The 16,620-nt window shown below is 40.9% G+C and overlaps 1 protein-coding gene across 1 annotated transcript in view; it reads right to left on the bottom strand.

Annotated features, from left to right (window-relative positions):
• Nucleotides 1–1,067: 1,067 nt before the first annotated feature.
• LOC127583574 (multiple epidermal growth factor-like domains protein 11) overlaps nucleotides 1,068–16,620 on the bottom strand; it is a 34,856-nt gene continuing 19,303 nt past the window's right edge. Inside the window, exons 13-17 of the mRNA XM_052039696.1 lie at nucleotides 15,753–15,906; nucleotides 12,686–12,785; nucleotides 10,640–10,806; nucleotides 4,905–5,138; nucleotides 1,068–1,300 (exon numbers count right to left, since the gene is read on the bottom strand). Coding sequence (XP_051895656.1) covers nucleotides 1,068–1,300; nucleotides 4,905–5,138; nucleotides 10,640–10,806; nucleotides 12,686–12,785; nucleotides 15,753–15,906 — 888 coding nt within the window. The remainder of the gene's footprint in view (nucleotides 1,301–4,904; nucleotides 5,139–10,639; nucleotides 10,807–12,685; nucleotides 12,786–15,752; nucleotides 15,907–16,620) is intronic.

The following is a 16,620-nucleotide window of genomic DNA, read 5'->3' as shown; positions in this document are numbered from 1 at the left end:
GGAAAAAGTAGACAGTTAGACTTTCATCCAGGAAATGCATCCAATAGTGAAAAACCCAAAATGGAAAAAAGTAAAATATAAGATTTTTTTAAATGGATTAAACAGTGTTTGTGTGCACAAAGATATGAATTAGGAATGAGGGTAGGTCACTTGGCCCCTCAAGTTTGCTCTGCCATTCAATAAGATTACTGTTGATCTAATTGTAACCTCAACTTCCCTTCTAACCTATCCCAAATAATCTTTCATCTTGCCTATTGAAGCCAGTTTAACTCTGCATTAAAATGTTACAGATTCTGCTTCCACAGCCTTTGAGGAAGAGTTCCAAAGACAAATGACCCTCCAAAGGAAAAAAAAGTTATCTCATCTTCATCTTAAATAGGTGAACCCCATGTTTTTACAACAGTGACCCCAGTTCCAGATTCTCCCACTAGAGTAAACATCCTCACCACATCCACCTTTTCAAGACCCCTCAATATCTAGTAGGTTTCAATCTGTCACCTTTCATTCTTTTAAACTCCAGTAGATACAAGCCTAGCCTTTACAATCCTTCCTCATAAACCACCCATTCCAGTTTATTAAACTTCTCTGATTTCCTCAAGGTACTTAAATGTGACAATAAAATTAGTTCTCTAGATATGGTGTCACCAATGCCCTACACAACTGAAGCAGAATTTCCCTACTTTTGCATTTCATTCACCTCACAATAAACGATAACATTGTTAGTTTTCCTAATTACTTGCTATACCTGCATACTAATCTTTTATGAATCATGGAATGCAGTGAATTTTTGGAGTTCTTCACTTCTGAGGGATACAGATACTCAGTACATCTGAGACTGAGCAAGCATTTTTGGGTACGGAGCAAACTGAGGGATATGGGAAAATGGGTCAGGAACTTGGATGATATTGACGATCAGCCTTGATCACTGAAATGCAGAGCAGGCTCATGGGATTGTATTGCTAATCCCTGCTCAAAGTTCTCAGGTGATGAGTAAAGTGCTCACTATTGACAGAGCCTGACTGCACCCGTTTCTGATGCATTAATACAGGCTTCGCATTATGCCCATTCTATACACATCTGCTGTAAAACATGAATAATTTTGTACTTTGTACCTGCCCAACCTGATCCTGATATGTGCCAGAGGAACATGGTTGTTGTTCCGCACTCCCCTGTGGGCACCGGTTTCCTTTAGCACAGACGAAAGGAGCTGGTCTGCTGGAATTCTGGGCAGATGGACAATAAAACCCAGCATCACAGGCTTGGGAAGGTGAAGTGAGTCCTTTCCTGTCACAGGAAAATCCTAGGAAAGAAAGCAGAAACTTTTCAATATGATTCACACTGCTGAGAAATTAAAAGTGACATGTGCAAGATTATTTTTGTTCCAAATGTTCTGCTTAAAAATTGATACATTAAAATTGAGCTCTGCAAAAGCTGTGACCCCCACCAAGAAGGACCCTTTTCACTTCACAATAATATCACTCAACTGGAAACAAGCTGGTATGCACACCCTCTTCTACAATTAGAGCACCAAAAATACCTTGGTGACAAACACAACTCCTCTCCACATTTAGATAGACACATCACTAAGCACAGAGGCAGTCGGTCTGACACTAGATATATATAGGTTCTAGAAATAACCTGGAGATACAAGAGACTGTAGATGCTGTAATCTGGAACAAAAACCAAACTGCTGAAGGCATCTGTGGGTTCTGATGCAGAGACTCGATCCAAAACATCGACTATCCCTCTGCCTCCACAGATGCTGCCTGACCCACTGAGTTCCTCTAGCAGTTTGTTTTTAACAAAGTTGTATAAGAGTATTTCCATTATAGTGCAAGAGTTTCAATAGTGCCTCTCCCTCGGGGTGGGTGGTCACGTAGTGTTCAGGAAGGTTTATGGTTTTTTCACTCTGTACCTGCTGAACTTTGCAAATCAGGCTTCCTTGGACTGATTCCACATTTACATTTTTGGGTGAGCACTTGTGTGAAGCCATGATACACAAACTGTTAACCTGCTCAGAGGCATGAAACACTGGACAATTCAGAGAATCCAGCATAAACTTAGAAGGTTAAATAATGCAAGTCACGAAGTTAAACTGAAATCCTGGTTGCGCTGGCTTGCACTGTGGGTTACACTTCTGAACTAAGAGAGATTTCAGAAGTTTTTAAATAAAGTGATTCCTAGGTTTTGGGCAATTTATTGTATTGTAAATTTCATATTTGTGACAGAATAATAGTTGGTTAGAAAGATTTTCGTATCTACTCTAGAGTTACATTAACCTTTAATCATACTGCACAGGTAACAGTGAAATGTTGTTTTATTTGTAAAGCAATTTATTATGTATGCAAGCATTTTATTCAATGCCTCTAATCTATGTTATTACCATCCCCTGTACTTGAGAAACCTTTCCTCAGGTACTCGAAGTGTTCCAAGAGGCTTGATGTTTTGAGGACTGCCCCAGAATTTTCCTCCAGTTCACCTGTGACTCTGGCAGATGGAGATCATTGCTGTGTTACTAATAGCACAGAAAAGGATATTCCTGGCCCCTGGTTTCTTTCTCTCGATTCATAGAAAGTGTACAACACAGGAGGACTGTCAGTCCATCATGTCTCTGTCAGTCATTAAAAGATCTGCCCGAACTGATTCCACCTTCCAGCACAAGATCTGTGGTTCTGCTCAAGTACACTTCCAAGTAGTTTCTAAAATATACTGAAGGTCTTTGCCTCCATCACCCTTGCAGGCGATTACAGACAATTAACATCTGTTGAGTGAATTTTTTTTCTTATTTCACTTCTAATTCATTTACTAATTACTTTAAATCTATGCCTCCTGATTTTTGGACCCCCTGGTCAAGGAAGTACATCTAGGCTTAACATACACCATATAAAGCAAATTTATACACCTTAACTAAGTCTCCCCTTAGTCTCTTCTACTCCAAAGAAAACAAGCCTAGTTTATTCAACCTTTCCAGTCCTAGTAACATTCTCATGGATCCCCGCACCATCTCCAGTGCCGTCATCTCTTTCTTATAAAGGTGGTAACCAGATTGTACAACTACGATGTAACTAGTGTTGTATACAGTGCTAGCATAACATCCCTGCTCTCAATTGCCATGCCTTGACTAATAAAGTAAGTCATTCTCTGTGCTTTTTAAACTACTTTTGTTTTGCCTGTGCTGCTGGCTTTAAGGATCTTTGGAAATATGCTTCAAGACCCATTTTGTTCATCCCCACCATCTACATCACTCCATTTATTGGATAATCCCTTCTTCATTGCACCTCCCCAGATGTATTACCTCATAATTCTATGGATTAAAGTCTATTGGTAGATTCACTCACTGGTTTCCCCATTGCAGGGTTAGAACCTGGCACAAATGTGAGGAGGCAACAACATAGGTCTTCCCTCTGTGAAGTATTTGAACATAACAGTGAAACTTTGGGCACAACTATGCTTTGGCTTAGTAGGTTTATTTATCAGAGGGTGTACAGAAATTCCATTTGGATTCAAGCCTATTGTTGCATCCTGATCAGATGAAGCCTGTAGTTAACATTAGAAAAGGGAAAGGGAATGGAAAGGTAAAGGGAAAGAACTGACTTGCATTTACATAGCACCTTTGATAACATCAAGGTACCTCCAAAGGCTTTAAAATTGATGAAGTACTCTTGAATTGTAGCTACTTTTGTAATGTGGGAAATCCAGCAGTCAATTTTCACACAGTAATTCAGTTTGAGATCTGGCCATCACCAGAAAAGCCAGAATTTATGCCTAATTGCCCTTCAAAAGGTGACGCTGAACCACCTTGTTGAACTGCTGTAGTCCTTCTGGTGAAGGTTCTCCCATGATGCTGCTGGGCAGGGAGCTCCAGGATTTAGAATTAGCAATATATTTCCAAGTCAAGGTTGTGTGCAACTTGGAGGGGAACATGCATATTGTGGTGTTCCCTTGCATCTACTGCCCATATCATTCTTGGTGTTGCAGGTCTTGGGTTTGGGAGGTGCTTTCAGAGAAGCCTGGGCAAGTAACTGCAGTGCCACTGTTCTGCTGATGGGGGGAATGAATGTGTAGAGGGGCTGATGGGGTGCTAAACAAGTGAGCCACTTTGTCCTGGATGATGTTGAGCTTCTTGAGAGTTGTTGGAACTGCACTTATCCAGTCAAATGGAGAGTACTTCATCACACTCCTGATTTGTGCCTCATAGATGGTGGAAAGGCCTCAGTGTGTCAGGAGGCAGGTCACTTGCCACATGATACCTAGCCTCTTGCAGCCAGGGTGTTTATGTGATTGGTGCAGTTTAGTTTCTGGTCAATGCTGAATCTCAGAATAGTGATGATGGATGATAGTAATACTGCGTTGTTGGGGGAGGAATAAATGACCAAGATTTCTAGGTAACTCATTTGCTTTCCTTCAGGTAGAACTCTGGGGCCTTCTACTTTGAACTATGATGGCAGACCATTTGGGTTTGGTGCCTAACCCAAGCATTGGAAATTACAACAATACAGTACATACTATTGCACTGGTGGATCAGTCCAGATTACTTGCTTAAATCCCTGGCATTGATCTTGAATCCACAACCTTCTAACCCAGTGAAGGAGATGTTGCTATAGATACTATTTCTTCTGTTGAATCATTGCATATATAGATGAAACTCTTTAAGAAATAGATATTCTTACAGTTATGATCCACTGGAATTTTATTATGGAAATGGGCAGGGAATTGTGATTTTACAAATTTTTAACAAATATTTAACAAACATTATAGTACAGAACAGGTTACAGAATGTAAGATCTCCCAGCAAATGCCAAGTTGAGTTAGAAGAATCATAATACAGATAAAGCCAGCCAGATAAAACAAAATATTCTTGTGCTCATTAACGTACTTGAAGCAAAGGGCAGTGAAGTGATTACCTGGTGGGCATGGGAGGCAATCTTCCATCCCAGAGTTCTGAGAGCTGTTGCTATAATAACCCACTGGACATGGTTGAGGAGCAGTAGCTCCACTGACACAGAAATGTCCTGGAGGGCAAGCTGCCCCAGAAATACCATCATTGGGAGTTGGAGTTGTGACCATCCTCATGCAGTAATAACCAGCAGCACAGAGTCCTGTGACATCTTCTTGACCAACTTGCTCACAGTAATGTCCTAAGGGCAACAACAAGAACAGCAATTTCAAAGAGCATTACATTTTCTTTGTAAAGTGCCATTAATCTATCTCACTCTGACAAAATGTACGAGGCAATTTTCACCTCAAAATTCCAGATAAAGATTTCTGTTTCGTTGGACCTGAGGAAACCTGCATGAGGCAGTTCCATTTTAAATGCCAGATCAATTTCCATGGGCAAATTTTAAGTTTAGAAATGCTTTCAGAAACAAATATTATTATTAATATTCATTAGGTATGTAGTTGTAAGAAACCATTAACAGCAATTCTGCAGCAGATACAAACTATCTTTTACACCAGGAGTGCAGAGGGATATTTGGGAGCCTTAAGCAGTCAATAGCAACCAGAGTGCCTCTGGAGAGAAATCCAGCATTGGCATCTGGAAGCTCAGAAGAGCTTTAATGAGCAGGAGTGACAGTAACAGATTAAGTCTGGAAGTTAAAATGCAATTTTCTGAGTAAATTATTATGTTCTTTGTAAACATTCAAGTCTATGTAAAATGAACCAGTTGCTAAAGACGGATAGGGAAAACATGTAGAGGTTTTTTTTGAAGTTCAGAATACCCTAAAGTGGGCTCACAGCTAATGAAGTAGCTCTTTAGTGCTGTTGCAATCCCTCAGTAGACGAGCTACAGTATGCAGCTGATGCTGCATTTGTGCAGTTTAGAGGCCAAGCTCCAAGTCATCGTGGACTTTACTGAAGCATTAAGAGTGTGGGTCTTACACTTTACATCTCCCTCCACCACCATGCTGCTGTACAACACCATCCTCTAATGATGGAGGTTCACAATGAGATCTTAGAAAATGTAAATCAGTTCTCATATCTTGGGAGCCAAGTTTTAGTGAAGGCAGACATTAATGATGAAATTCAGTGCACCAGCACAGCCTTTGGATGACCAATGAAATGTGCAGTTGAAGGTAAAGACCTTAAAACCATCTCAAAACTCTACCAGGCAGCAGAGATCTCTGCCATTCTTTATACTTCTAAGGCTTACACAACCTACAAATGCACCCCAACGAAATGAAAACCAACACTCTCGCTACAAAACTATTCAAATCCACAGGAAGGATAAGTTAACCAACATAAACATCCTCTCCAAGGCCAACATCCCCAGCATCGAGACTTTAATTACAATTCCAGGCCACGTCATTTGGCTGCCCAACATCAGACTCCTGAAACCATTGTGCTGTTCTGAGCTGTCAGGGGAACCAAGTGAAAAACTGAGAAAAATATTCTCAAAACCTCCTTGAGAAAATACTGAGCTCTCACTAACTACAGGGAATTCCTGGCTCTTGACAGCTCAAAATAGAGGAGGAGCCTTTGGGATTGCACCGAGACCTCGGGTGCATGCATTGGGAATGCACAGAAGCCTAGCATAAACGGTAGGAGGAGTGCGCTACCTCCCAACAAACCACCTGCCCATGGTGTCCGGCTCCTCCTCTCCCATCTGTGGAAAAGTCTATGGTTCTCAAATTGACCTCAGAACCTACAGAACCAGAGTGGAAGCAAGTCATCCTCAATCCTGAAGGACCACCAAAGAAGAAAGAGAAAAAGAGGGATTGTGGAGATAGGGATGTAATGCAGCAGCCCACTTATGCATCAAAATCCCACAAAGAGTGATAAGATAAACAACCAGATAATTATTTTTGGCATTATTGCTTAAGGGATAAATATTGATCAAAACACTTCAAAACCTAGCAAATTGAAGGTCATTTTTGGAATAAGATCATTAAAGCTGCTTTAAAATGTGAATAGATTGAAACAATAGACGATCACATTTTTAAAAGCACCTTCTGAATAAAAATTCCTAAAAGATTCCTGTGATAAAAGCAGAGGTAAATCAATTACTTTTTCCTGCAAATACTAGTCATACACACACATTCATAGAACACTACAGCACAGTACAGGCCATTCGGCCCACAATTTGTGCCGATATTTTATCCTGCTCTAAGATCTATCTAACCCTTTACTCCCACAAAGCCCCCCATTTTTCTATCATTCATGTGTCTATCTAAGAGTCTCTTAAATGTCCCAAACATATCTGCCCCATAACCTCTGCAGGCAGTGTGTTCCATGCACCCACCACTCTGTGTAAAAAAAAAACTTACCCCTGACATTCCCCTTGTACCTTCCTCCAATCACCTTAAAATTATGTCCCCTCGTGTTAGCCATTGTCGCCATGGGAAAAAGTCTCTGACTGTCCACTCGATCTATGCCTCTTATCATCTTGTACACCTCTATCAAGTCACCTCTTATCCTCCTCCTCTCCAAGGAGAAAAGCCCTAGCTCGCTCAGCCTATCCTTATAAGGCATGCTCTCCTATCCAGGCAACATCCTGGTAAATCTCCTCTGCACCCTCTCTAAAGCTTCCACATCCTTTCTATGATGAGGCGACCAGAACTGAACACAATACTCCAGGTGTGGTCTGACCAGAGTTCTATAGAGCTGCAACATCACCTCTCAGCTTTTGAGCTCAATACCCCGACTAATGAAGGCCAACACTCCACATGCCTTCTTAACAACCCTATTGACCTGTGTGGCAACCTTGAGGGATCTATGAACGTGCACCTCAAGATCCCTCTGTTCCTCCGCACTGCTAAGAGTCCTGCCACTAACCTTGTATTCTGCCTTCGAATTTGATCTCCCAAAGTGCATCACTTCATACTTATCTAGGTTGAACTCCATCTACCACTTCTCAGCCCAGCTCTGCATTCTATCAATATCCTGTTGTAATCTACAGCAACCTTCTACACTATCCACAACACACCAACCTTTGTATCATCAGCAAACTTACTAACCTACCCTTCCACATCCTCATCCAAGTCATTTATAAAAATCACAAAGAGTGGGGGTCCTAGAACAGATCCCTGTGGAACACCACTGGTCACTGACCTCCAGGTAGAATACACTCCACCTACCACCACCCTCTGTCTTCTATGGGCCAGCCAATTCTGAATCCACACAGCCAAGTCTCCCTGGATCCCATGCCTTCTGACTTTCTGAATAAGCCCTCCATGAGGAACCTTATCAAACGCCTTACTAAAATCCATGTACACCATATACACTGCTCTACCTTCATCAATGTACTTTGTCACATCCTCAAAGAATTCAGTCAGGCTCATGAGGCACGACTTGCCCCTCACAAAGCCATGCTGACTGTCCCTAATCAGCCTATGCTTCTCTAAATGCCCATAAATCCTGTCTCTAAGAATCTTCTCCAGTAATTTGCCCACCACTGAAGAAAGACCCACTGGTTTGTAAATCTTAAAGAAAGGAACAACATTTGCCACCCTCCAATCATCTTGCACTATTCCCGTGGCCAGTGAGGATGTAAAGATCCTTGCCAAAGGCGCAGCAATCTCTTCCCTCGCTTCCTGCAATAACCTTGGATATATCCTGTCCGGTCCCAGTGACTTATCTATCCTAATGTTTTCCAATAGTTCCAGCAATTCTCTTTCCTCACATTGACATGCCCTAGCTTATCAGTCTGTCGTACGCCATCCTCACAAATTAGAAGATAGCCCTAGTTTTTTTCAGAAGTGGAGTGATAAACTGATTTTACTGCTAAAGTTACCTGCAAGTTAAATAGTTAGGTGGCCCAGTCTCTAAGGTAAAGAGCTAAAAAGGGATTAGGATGAGCCATGGTCTGGAAGTGGGAAAAATTACAAATATTTCACTTGATAATTTTTTTAAAAAACAAGAATTTTGAGAGAAGCAGGAACCTCATTATTACACAATAATAAAAACTGTCAATTAATTTGCTCCCAACTCTAATCTTATTTTAGGAAGATTTATTTTCCAGATTATTTAATGTATTTCTCATTTTTATCTTGTTATTTCATCACTGAAAATCCTGTGTCAAATTTATTTTTGATAAAATAAATCTTTGTGCCCCTCTCCCCACACCACTGGAGTTTACGAACAGACAACAGACTTTCATTTGATTCTTGTTCTCAATGCTCAGAATGTCATTGGATGCCTGATTCCTGGTGGACAGTATTCTCCAGGTTAACACTGATCATTCATCTATTCCAAAAAAGGCTCCCAAAAGCACAATAGATATTTGCAGCTACAGTTAGCCTATTAGGCCAAACTCCCCGAGTTCAGGAACAGCCAGTTACTCAAAGTCTTTCAGTTCTATCAGACCTGGATAATCAAAGGAAATTAATTTTGAATCAGGAGTTAGGGTGCATTCAGTAAGATGCTGGTAGAAATGAAAGCAAATTATTGACCTAGCTAAGAAACTGGATATGAACCAGAAGCAGAGAGGAAAAATAGGCGGGAATTCAATAGACAGGATGTGACTAGTGGTGTCCCAAAGGGAGATGTGTTAAAGCCAAGCTAATGATAATATCCATAAATTACTTGGATTTGGGACGAGAAAGCAGTTGGATCTTAATAGCAGAAAATCGCCAAATGTTTACTTGTGTTCTTAGTTCCCATGTTCTATTGGGCAGTACTTACTAATGAACGATTGTCTATTAATGGGGAATTGTGTGTAACTTTGTTGATGGTGCATTAATCTGATCCACTTCAAATGGGTTTGCATTCCAGCTGCTCAGAATCAATAATAGGTTCCATAAAGTTACAACATTAGTTTGTGTTTGCTGCTTTTAGCTTCTGAATTGCAAGGTTTAGTTTCAGAGCTTCTCCTGAGTTTAAAGAAGGTGACATAGAATGAAAAAAAGGACACCATGAGTTTAAGACTGCTTGAAGCAGAACAGTTCCATTTGCCAAATTAGAAGAAATGGAAAAGGGTTAAGTGACAACATTGAAGATATTTGTGTGTTTTTTTTCTCTCCTTACATTTTACATTACTGAATGTAACAACCATGAATGTTAAACTTTTGTATTTTGCACTGTGTTCTTCCTTTGTATATATATTTTTAAAATTATGAATGAAGTTTATTTTTGAATAAAAATGCACTCTTTAGGTCAGGACATAGCTAGGAAGCGTGCCAATGGCAATCGAACGTTTCTTTCCAGTATCTGAAGATGTTCTTTTTTTTATATAATTTTGTAATCCTCTTTCAGTCTCTTTCTTTAAAGGATAAATGTGCCAAAGTTTTCCAGTTTTTCTTTGTTACCCTGGGCTGTGATATTAGGGATCTGCTTTATTGTTCTGATTTCTGTGCTGGCCCTACACTTGCCGCCAGAGAGTACAACACTGAAAATGTCAGGAGCTGGTGGATTATACATGCTGACAATGGCTTCATTTGACTTGCTGTCTTGGCTGCTGTCATTTCTTCTTCATTGAACGTTGTGCAATTCTTATTTTATTATTCATTTGCTTTAAGTGCACACCTTCCAAGATAACAACAACTGGTCTTTGATTGGTAGACTGCATAAAAATAATCCTTGAGTAATTGAAATTCCACATTCAGTATGTTGTTTGAAAAATTCATTACTAAACTACCTTTCAATATTTACAGTTACTCTAATCATTGCATGTTAGAACAGAAATACCATCTTAATTTTCTACCTGCATCACATGGCACACAATCCAAAATACTGATCCTTCCTGACTGTCGATTGTAAGTTCCTCTGGGGCAGGGAAACTTATCTTTAGATCCTGTTCCTGAAGGGCAGTAATGGCCAGGCGAGCAGATATTATTTTCATAAGATGAAGTATTTGAAGGACAGAAGTATCTGTAGGGAAGCAACAGAGTTAGGGAAGAACTGCTGGAGTAACAAAAAAAAAAGCAGATGTTCTTTAGTGTTACATCTTGTGGACTGCCCTCTAAACAGAGAGAGGCACCTATTGTGCATTAAGTGCCCTAAAAGGTGGAAAATGATATTTTTAGATTAAAACTAAGGAATAGCCACAAATCTGAAGCATTAGCATATCTTTCTGTTCACGATTGCTAGTTGACTTGTTATTTCCAGCATTTCCTGCTCATGATCAAATACTCTTTAATCCAAAGGTGTTCACATCATCTGGATAGAATCTAGAGACATGGGTTAAGAGCACAGAAAACAGCTGGAAAGAAAATTAAAAGGCAAAGCACTTAGCAGTCTCTATTTCAACAATTTCACATACATGCTGCAAATGGAAAATAAATGTGAATTTAATCGTGACATGTGATGTGAAACTATTGAAGCACATTCAGATCAGCTTATAAATAATATAATCACTGTTCAGAATTGCCAGCATTACTTTCAAAAGCTGCTGTGCACAGATGAATGAGATAGGCTGTGCATGTGTGGTAAACTCTAGTGTGGGTTGAGGAGCTGTGTGTTGTGTTGTCTGTCTGTTTTTCTATCTCCTCTCGCCTACTGAGATATCTTCAGATCATTTGTTCTCTGTGCCTCCCATTCCTTTTCCCCTCCTCCCCATCACCCTGTCTGCTTCACTGTTTATTTGCTGTCTTTTCTGCTCCCCCAGCTCTGTCTACCCCCTTCTGTTTTCCCAACCCCAAGATCTCTCATCTCCTGCTCCAATTCCTTGTTCCCCCCTGAAATCCTGAGATTCTCATACAATCCAAGAAATCAGCAAGTTGAAGATATCATAGAACACAGAACAGTACAGCACAGAACAGGCCCTTCGGCCCGATGTTGTGCCGACATAGCTATTCCCTCCTGCCTACAGAATGCCCATACGGCTCTATTTTCCTCTCATTCATGTGCCCATTCAAGCCCTTCTTGAAAGCCCCAATGAGTTTGCCTCCACCACCCTATCAGGCAACACATTCCAGGCATCCACCACTCTCTCAGTAAAAAAAACGTCTGTTCTGAACCAACCCCGTCGCCTTAAATGCATATCCAGTTGGAGCAAGATGCCAGTCCCAGCAGGACACGTGCAGCATTATGCACATGGTTTTGATGGAGGTGGGCGGGGGCAGGACAGTGCTGTGGCTCTTCATGTGTACCTACACTGAAAAGCCTACCATTCCTGCCAAGAGATACTGGCAACTTATCAGTGAGTGTGTTAACTTTTCAAAATGCATCTTCCAGGAACATTGTTTATTAGTGGATGCAGAAACTCAAAAGGGGACTGCCACTGAACAATGTGACATATACAGTAGTCACCCTACTTTATACCTCAGTGAACTGCACACTAGTAACTATCTTTATTTTGCTGGAAGATTAAATGGGTCTTTCAGTAAGCTAAGTTTGTGATCACTTCTACACTGGGGATGCACAAATTGCCTATGGTTGTTATTTTGGACCCTTTTGCCATTTTATTATTAACCAGAAACTGGTGTTTTATACCCATGTTCGTTTTTCTTCTTCACTACTCTGGTGGTGGATTGGAGGAGCACATTACCTGGCAGTTACTGTATAAAACTAACCCAAGTTTTTAATCCTCCTTTTGACAGCATGGTTGGTTTACAGCCCAGTACATGAGCACTGAGATTATATTTGCACATGTAGATTTGACGTGTATCACCTGATGTTTTAATGTCTCTAATAACTGTACAAAAAATAATACAAATTTCAGAGTTCTACAATGTGTTCCAACCCCATTCATCAGTGTATGTTTCAACAGAATTTTGTAAAAGTAAATGAGTAATCAAATGGAAGTTACCCTTCAACACATGGTCTGCAGGTACTCTGACCTTCGAGAACATTGTAGGTTCCTGCAGGACATCCCAATGGAAAAGCTGTGCCATTTGGACAGAAATGACCTGCAATGTGCCATGATATAAAGTCAGTGATCATATAAAAATGAAATACAAAGCATTTTACAAATGTTCAAAACATTGAACTTGTGAAACATAATCCTAACATAAGCTGAAACATTGTGTTAGAAGCAATTGCTATTAATTGCAACAATAAAATAAACCAATATTGCATTGGGCGTTGCCATCTTAATTCAATATGCAGCTCCAGCTGTCTTATGACAATATAAAAGATGAAGAATGTCAAAAACATCAGCAGTTTTTGACAAGTGAATATAAAACAGTACATTCTTTTAGAGCTTTTCATGGTCTCTGAATGCCCCAAATTGATTACAACCAAGGAAACACTTTTGTAAGTAAAAATAAAAAAAATACTGCAGATGCTGGAAATCTAAACAGAAAACAAAAAATGCTGGAAATACTCAGCAGGCAGGCTGCATCTGTGGGAAGAGAACAAGTTGAAGACCCTGCTTCAGAACTGTGAAGGAGACAAAAGAAGCTTGTTAAACTGCAAGGAGAGTGGAGGGTGTGAAACGTCTCGAATAGGGTAAAACTGGGGTGACCACGGAGATAAACTGTGAACAAGGTGATCCGGTCAACGTGTGAATGGGAGCAGTTAGAGGGCGAGAACATAGACAAGGGAATGTGGGAGTTGTGAAATGCAGAGCATTTGGACTCAGTATCGAACTCTACTAGTTCAGATAACTTGATCTCTCGGTCTGTATCAGTGATCCATCTGTTTGCTCAGCTTGTTTCCCTTTATTTTTCCTCCTCTGGGAGTGGAGAACACGTCCAACCTGACCTGCTGGGTATATCCTCCTGCTCCGCTTTTCACAACTCTCGCATTCTTTTGTCTGGATCCCCTCTCTTCTAAGCTCTCTCTACATCTGGCAACTGCACTATCCCAGGACTCAGTGTAGTGAACTTTCACTGCACTCCCTCTATGGTAAATATATCCCTTCTTAAGTAATGAAACCAAAACTGTGCACAATATCCCAAGCATGGCCTTGCCAAGACCCCATCTAATTATAGCAAGACATCCTTAACTCCTGTACTCAAATCCTCTTACTATGATGCCGAACATATCGTTTGCCTCCTGCTTGTGCAACTGCGTATTTACTTTATAGGCAAGATCTAGCTGAAGGTGAGAAGTTAAGAAATGCTCAGATTTACAGTTAAGTTAATTGATCTGAGCCAAGGAGAGAAGCCTTCAATCTCAAATTGAGACAGCAGAAAATTGGTCTATTTTTGATTTTGGGTAAAATCCCAAACTGGGACATTTGGCTGCAATAGCCTGATTGACTAGAGTTCACAAAGAGACAAAGGGGTAACTGGTGTTTGGCTGGAGCTGTGTATAAGAAGTCGGTCTCTTGGAGACAGAAATTAATACTATTGGAAATAAATTTTAAAAAATTTCAGTCAACCCAACTTTCCAATATCATCCATAACATTTGCTTTTTAAATAAACATTTTAGTAGCAAACAAAAAAATCATGAGGATAGATGGAGAAGGAAATTTAGCAGTAATTAGCTGTGAAATTGATTTTAACAACTGATTGATAGAATAGCCAATTTTTTAAAAAATGCATTTATCTTTTAAATAAATTTTTAATGAATTCAGTGTCTGTTAAAATTAATAAGAACATTTCCCCAGGAGGTATGCCACATTATCCAAAAGCACCAAAAAGAAAATTTGTTCTGAGTTTAGAAGAGTTTGTCCTCACCTACCACCCCACGAGCCTCTGCATCCAACATGTCATTCTCCGCAACTTCCACCACCTCTAACGGGATCCTACCACCAGGCACACCTTCCCCTCACCCCCTCTCTCCACTTACCGAAGGGATTGTTCTCTCCACGACTCCCTTGTCCACTTGTCCCTCCCCACTGATAACCCTCCTGGCACTGATGCCTGCAACTGCACCAAGTGCTACACTTGTCCCTACACCTCCTCCCTCACCACTATTCAGGGTCGCAGACAATCCTTCCAGGTGATGCAGCACTTCACCTGTGAGTCCGAGGGTGTCACTTATTGCATCTGGTACGTCCTCCTGTACATTGGTGAGACCCGATGCAGATTGGGCGACCGCTCCATTGAGCATCTTCGCTCCGTCTGCTGCAACAGCCAGAACCTCCCAGTGGCCACCCACTTCAATTCCACATCCCACTCCCAGACTAATATGTCTATCCATAGCCTTCTCTACTGCCGTATTGAGGCCAGGCACAGGTTGGAGGAACAACACCTCATAGTCCACCTTGGGAGGCTCCAACCTGGTGGCCTCAACATAGATTTCTCTAACTTCTGGTAACCCCCACCCCTTCTTTTTCTTCCCCCCCCACCACTCCTTTCCCTTCCCCTATTCCTGTGGCTCCCTTCTACCTCCTTGATGACCTGCCCATCTCCTCTCCTTCCCTCCTCCATCCTTTATTTCATGGTCCACTACCCTCTCCTACCAGATTCCTCCTTCTTCACCCCCTTTGCCTCTTCTACCTATTACCTCTCAGCTTATTACATCTCCTCCCCGTCCCTCACCCACTACCTTCCCCCTCTCACCTGAACTCACCTATCCCCTGCCTGAGTGCTCCTCCTCCTCTTCCCCCCACCTTCTTATTCTGGCTTCTGCCATCTTCCTTTCCAGTCCTGATGAAGGGTCTTGGCCCGAAACGTCGACTGTTTATTTCCCTCTATGGATGCTGCCTGACCTGCTGAGTTCCTCCAGCACTTTTTGTGCATTGCTCCAGATTCTAGCATCTGCAGAACTTTGTGTGTCTCAGTTTAGAAGCAACCTGTTTCATTCAGAACCATTTAGCTAAGCCAGTATTTTCCAGCAATCAGTAAATACTCTGTTTGTAAATCTAAAGTTGTCACAATCAAGAAAAAACACACGATGTGTCACCAGTGAGCTTGAATAACTAGCCCTAGGTGTTTCAGGTAAGGCACTAATGGACAGGTATAAAAGTTCAAAATGTACCTACCTGAGGGACAGGGTCCTCCAGTTCCATCCATGACTGGATTCCTTGGCACTTTTGCTCCTTGTAGGCAGTAGAAACCTCCCCAGCATTCACCTGAAGGTGTCACGAGACCTTCTGAGCCACAGTAATGACCATAGATACAAGGGGTGCAGTCACTCTGAAAAAGACAATTGATAATAAGCTGCAACATATTGCCTTGGATTCCATATTTAGGATTTTAAAACCTGTAATAAATGGAAGAATATTACAATAGTATCTTCAATACAGATTATTTTTGTGAGGGAGAAAAATATCTTTCCTCTTACTTTGAAAAATTCTGAGAATGTTGATGGAATTCAGGTAACACAAAAGATCATTTCCTAGGAAGTCTCATGAAACCACAAGGTTGACCTAGAAGAGTCACATCAGCAGAGTGCCAACCATTTCCACTGATGACTCTCCAATAAACATTTCAGGTTATCCAAGCCCAAGGGCTGAGATGCAACATGCCAGTTGTTACACACACTTGGAATCACTTCTTAAGACTAGGCTTGAGACGTCAGCTGCCACAAAGCTTGTACTATGGCTCGTCAAGGTCAATTTTGCATTTAAGGTATATTCAATTCTCTTAATAGAAATTGTATGTCAAAACAATGTAGCAATAGTGGCTGTATATCCAGCTAATTCATGCATGTGCTTCAAGGTATATGATAAAATTCTTTCCTTTTATTTTCCACTACTTGATGTGGAAATCAAGTAACACCAACAAATGCCTGGTCCAATTTCCGGAGTAACACAAAATAACCTCAAATGTCTAATGCTATTGAACTTCTACATTCACTTCTTCTAAGTAACAGAAAAGAGAGGAAGAATTGCTTGAAGCACACACATG

Source organism: Pristis pectinata, chromosome 27 (assembly GCF_009764475.1).
Source record: "Pristis pectinata isolate sPriPec2 chromosome 27, sPriPec2.1.pri, whole genome shotgun sequence".
In the NCBI taxonomy this organism is placed as follows: Eukaryota; Metazoa; Chordata; class Chondrichthyes; order Rhinopristiformes; family Pristidae; genus Pristis; species Pristis pectinata.
This window is presented reverse-complemented; position numbering and strand designations above follow the sequence as displayed.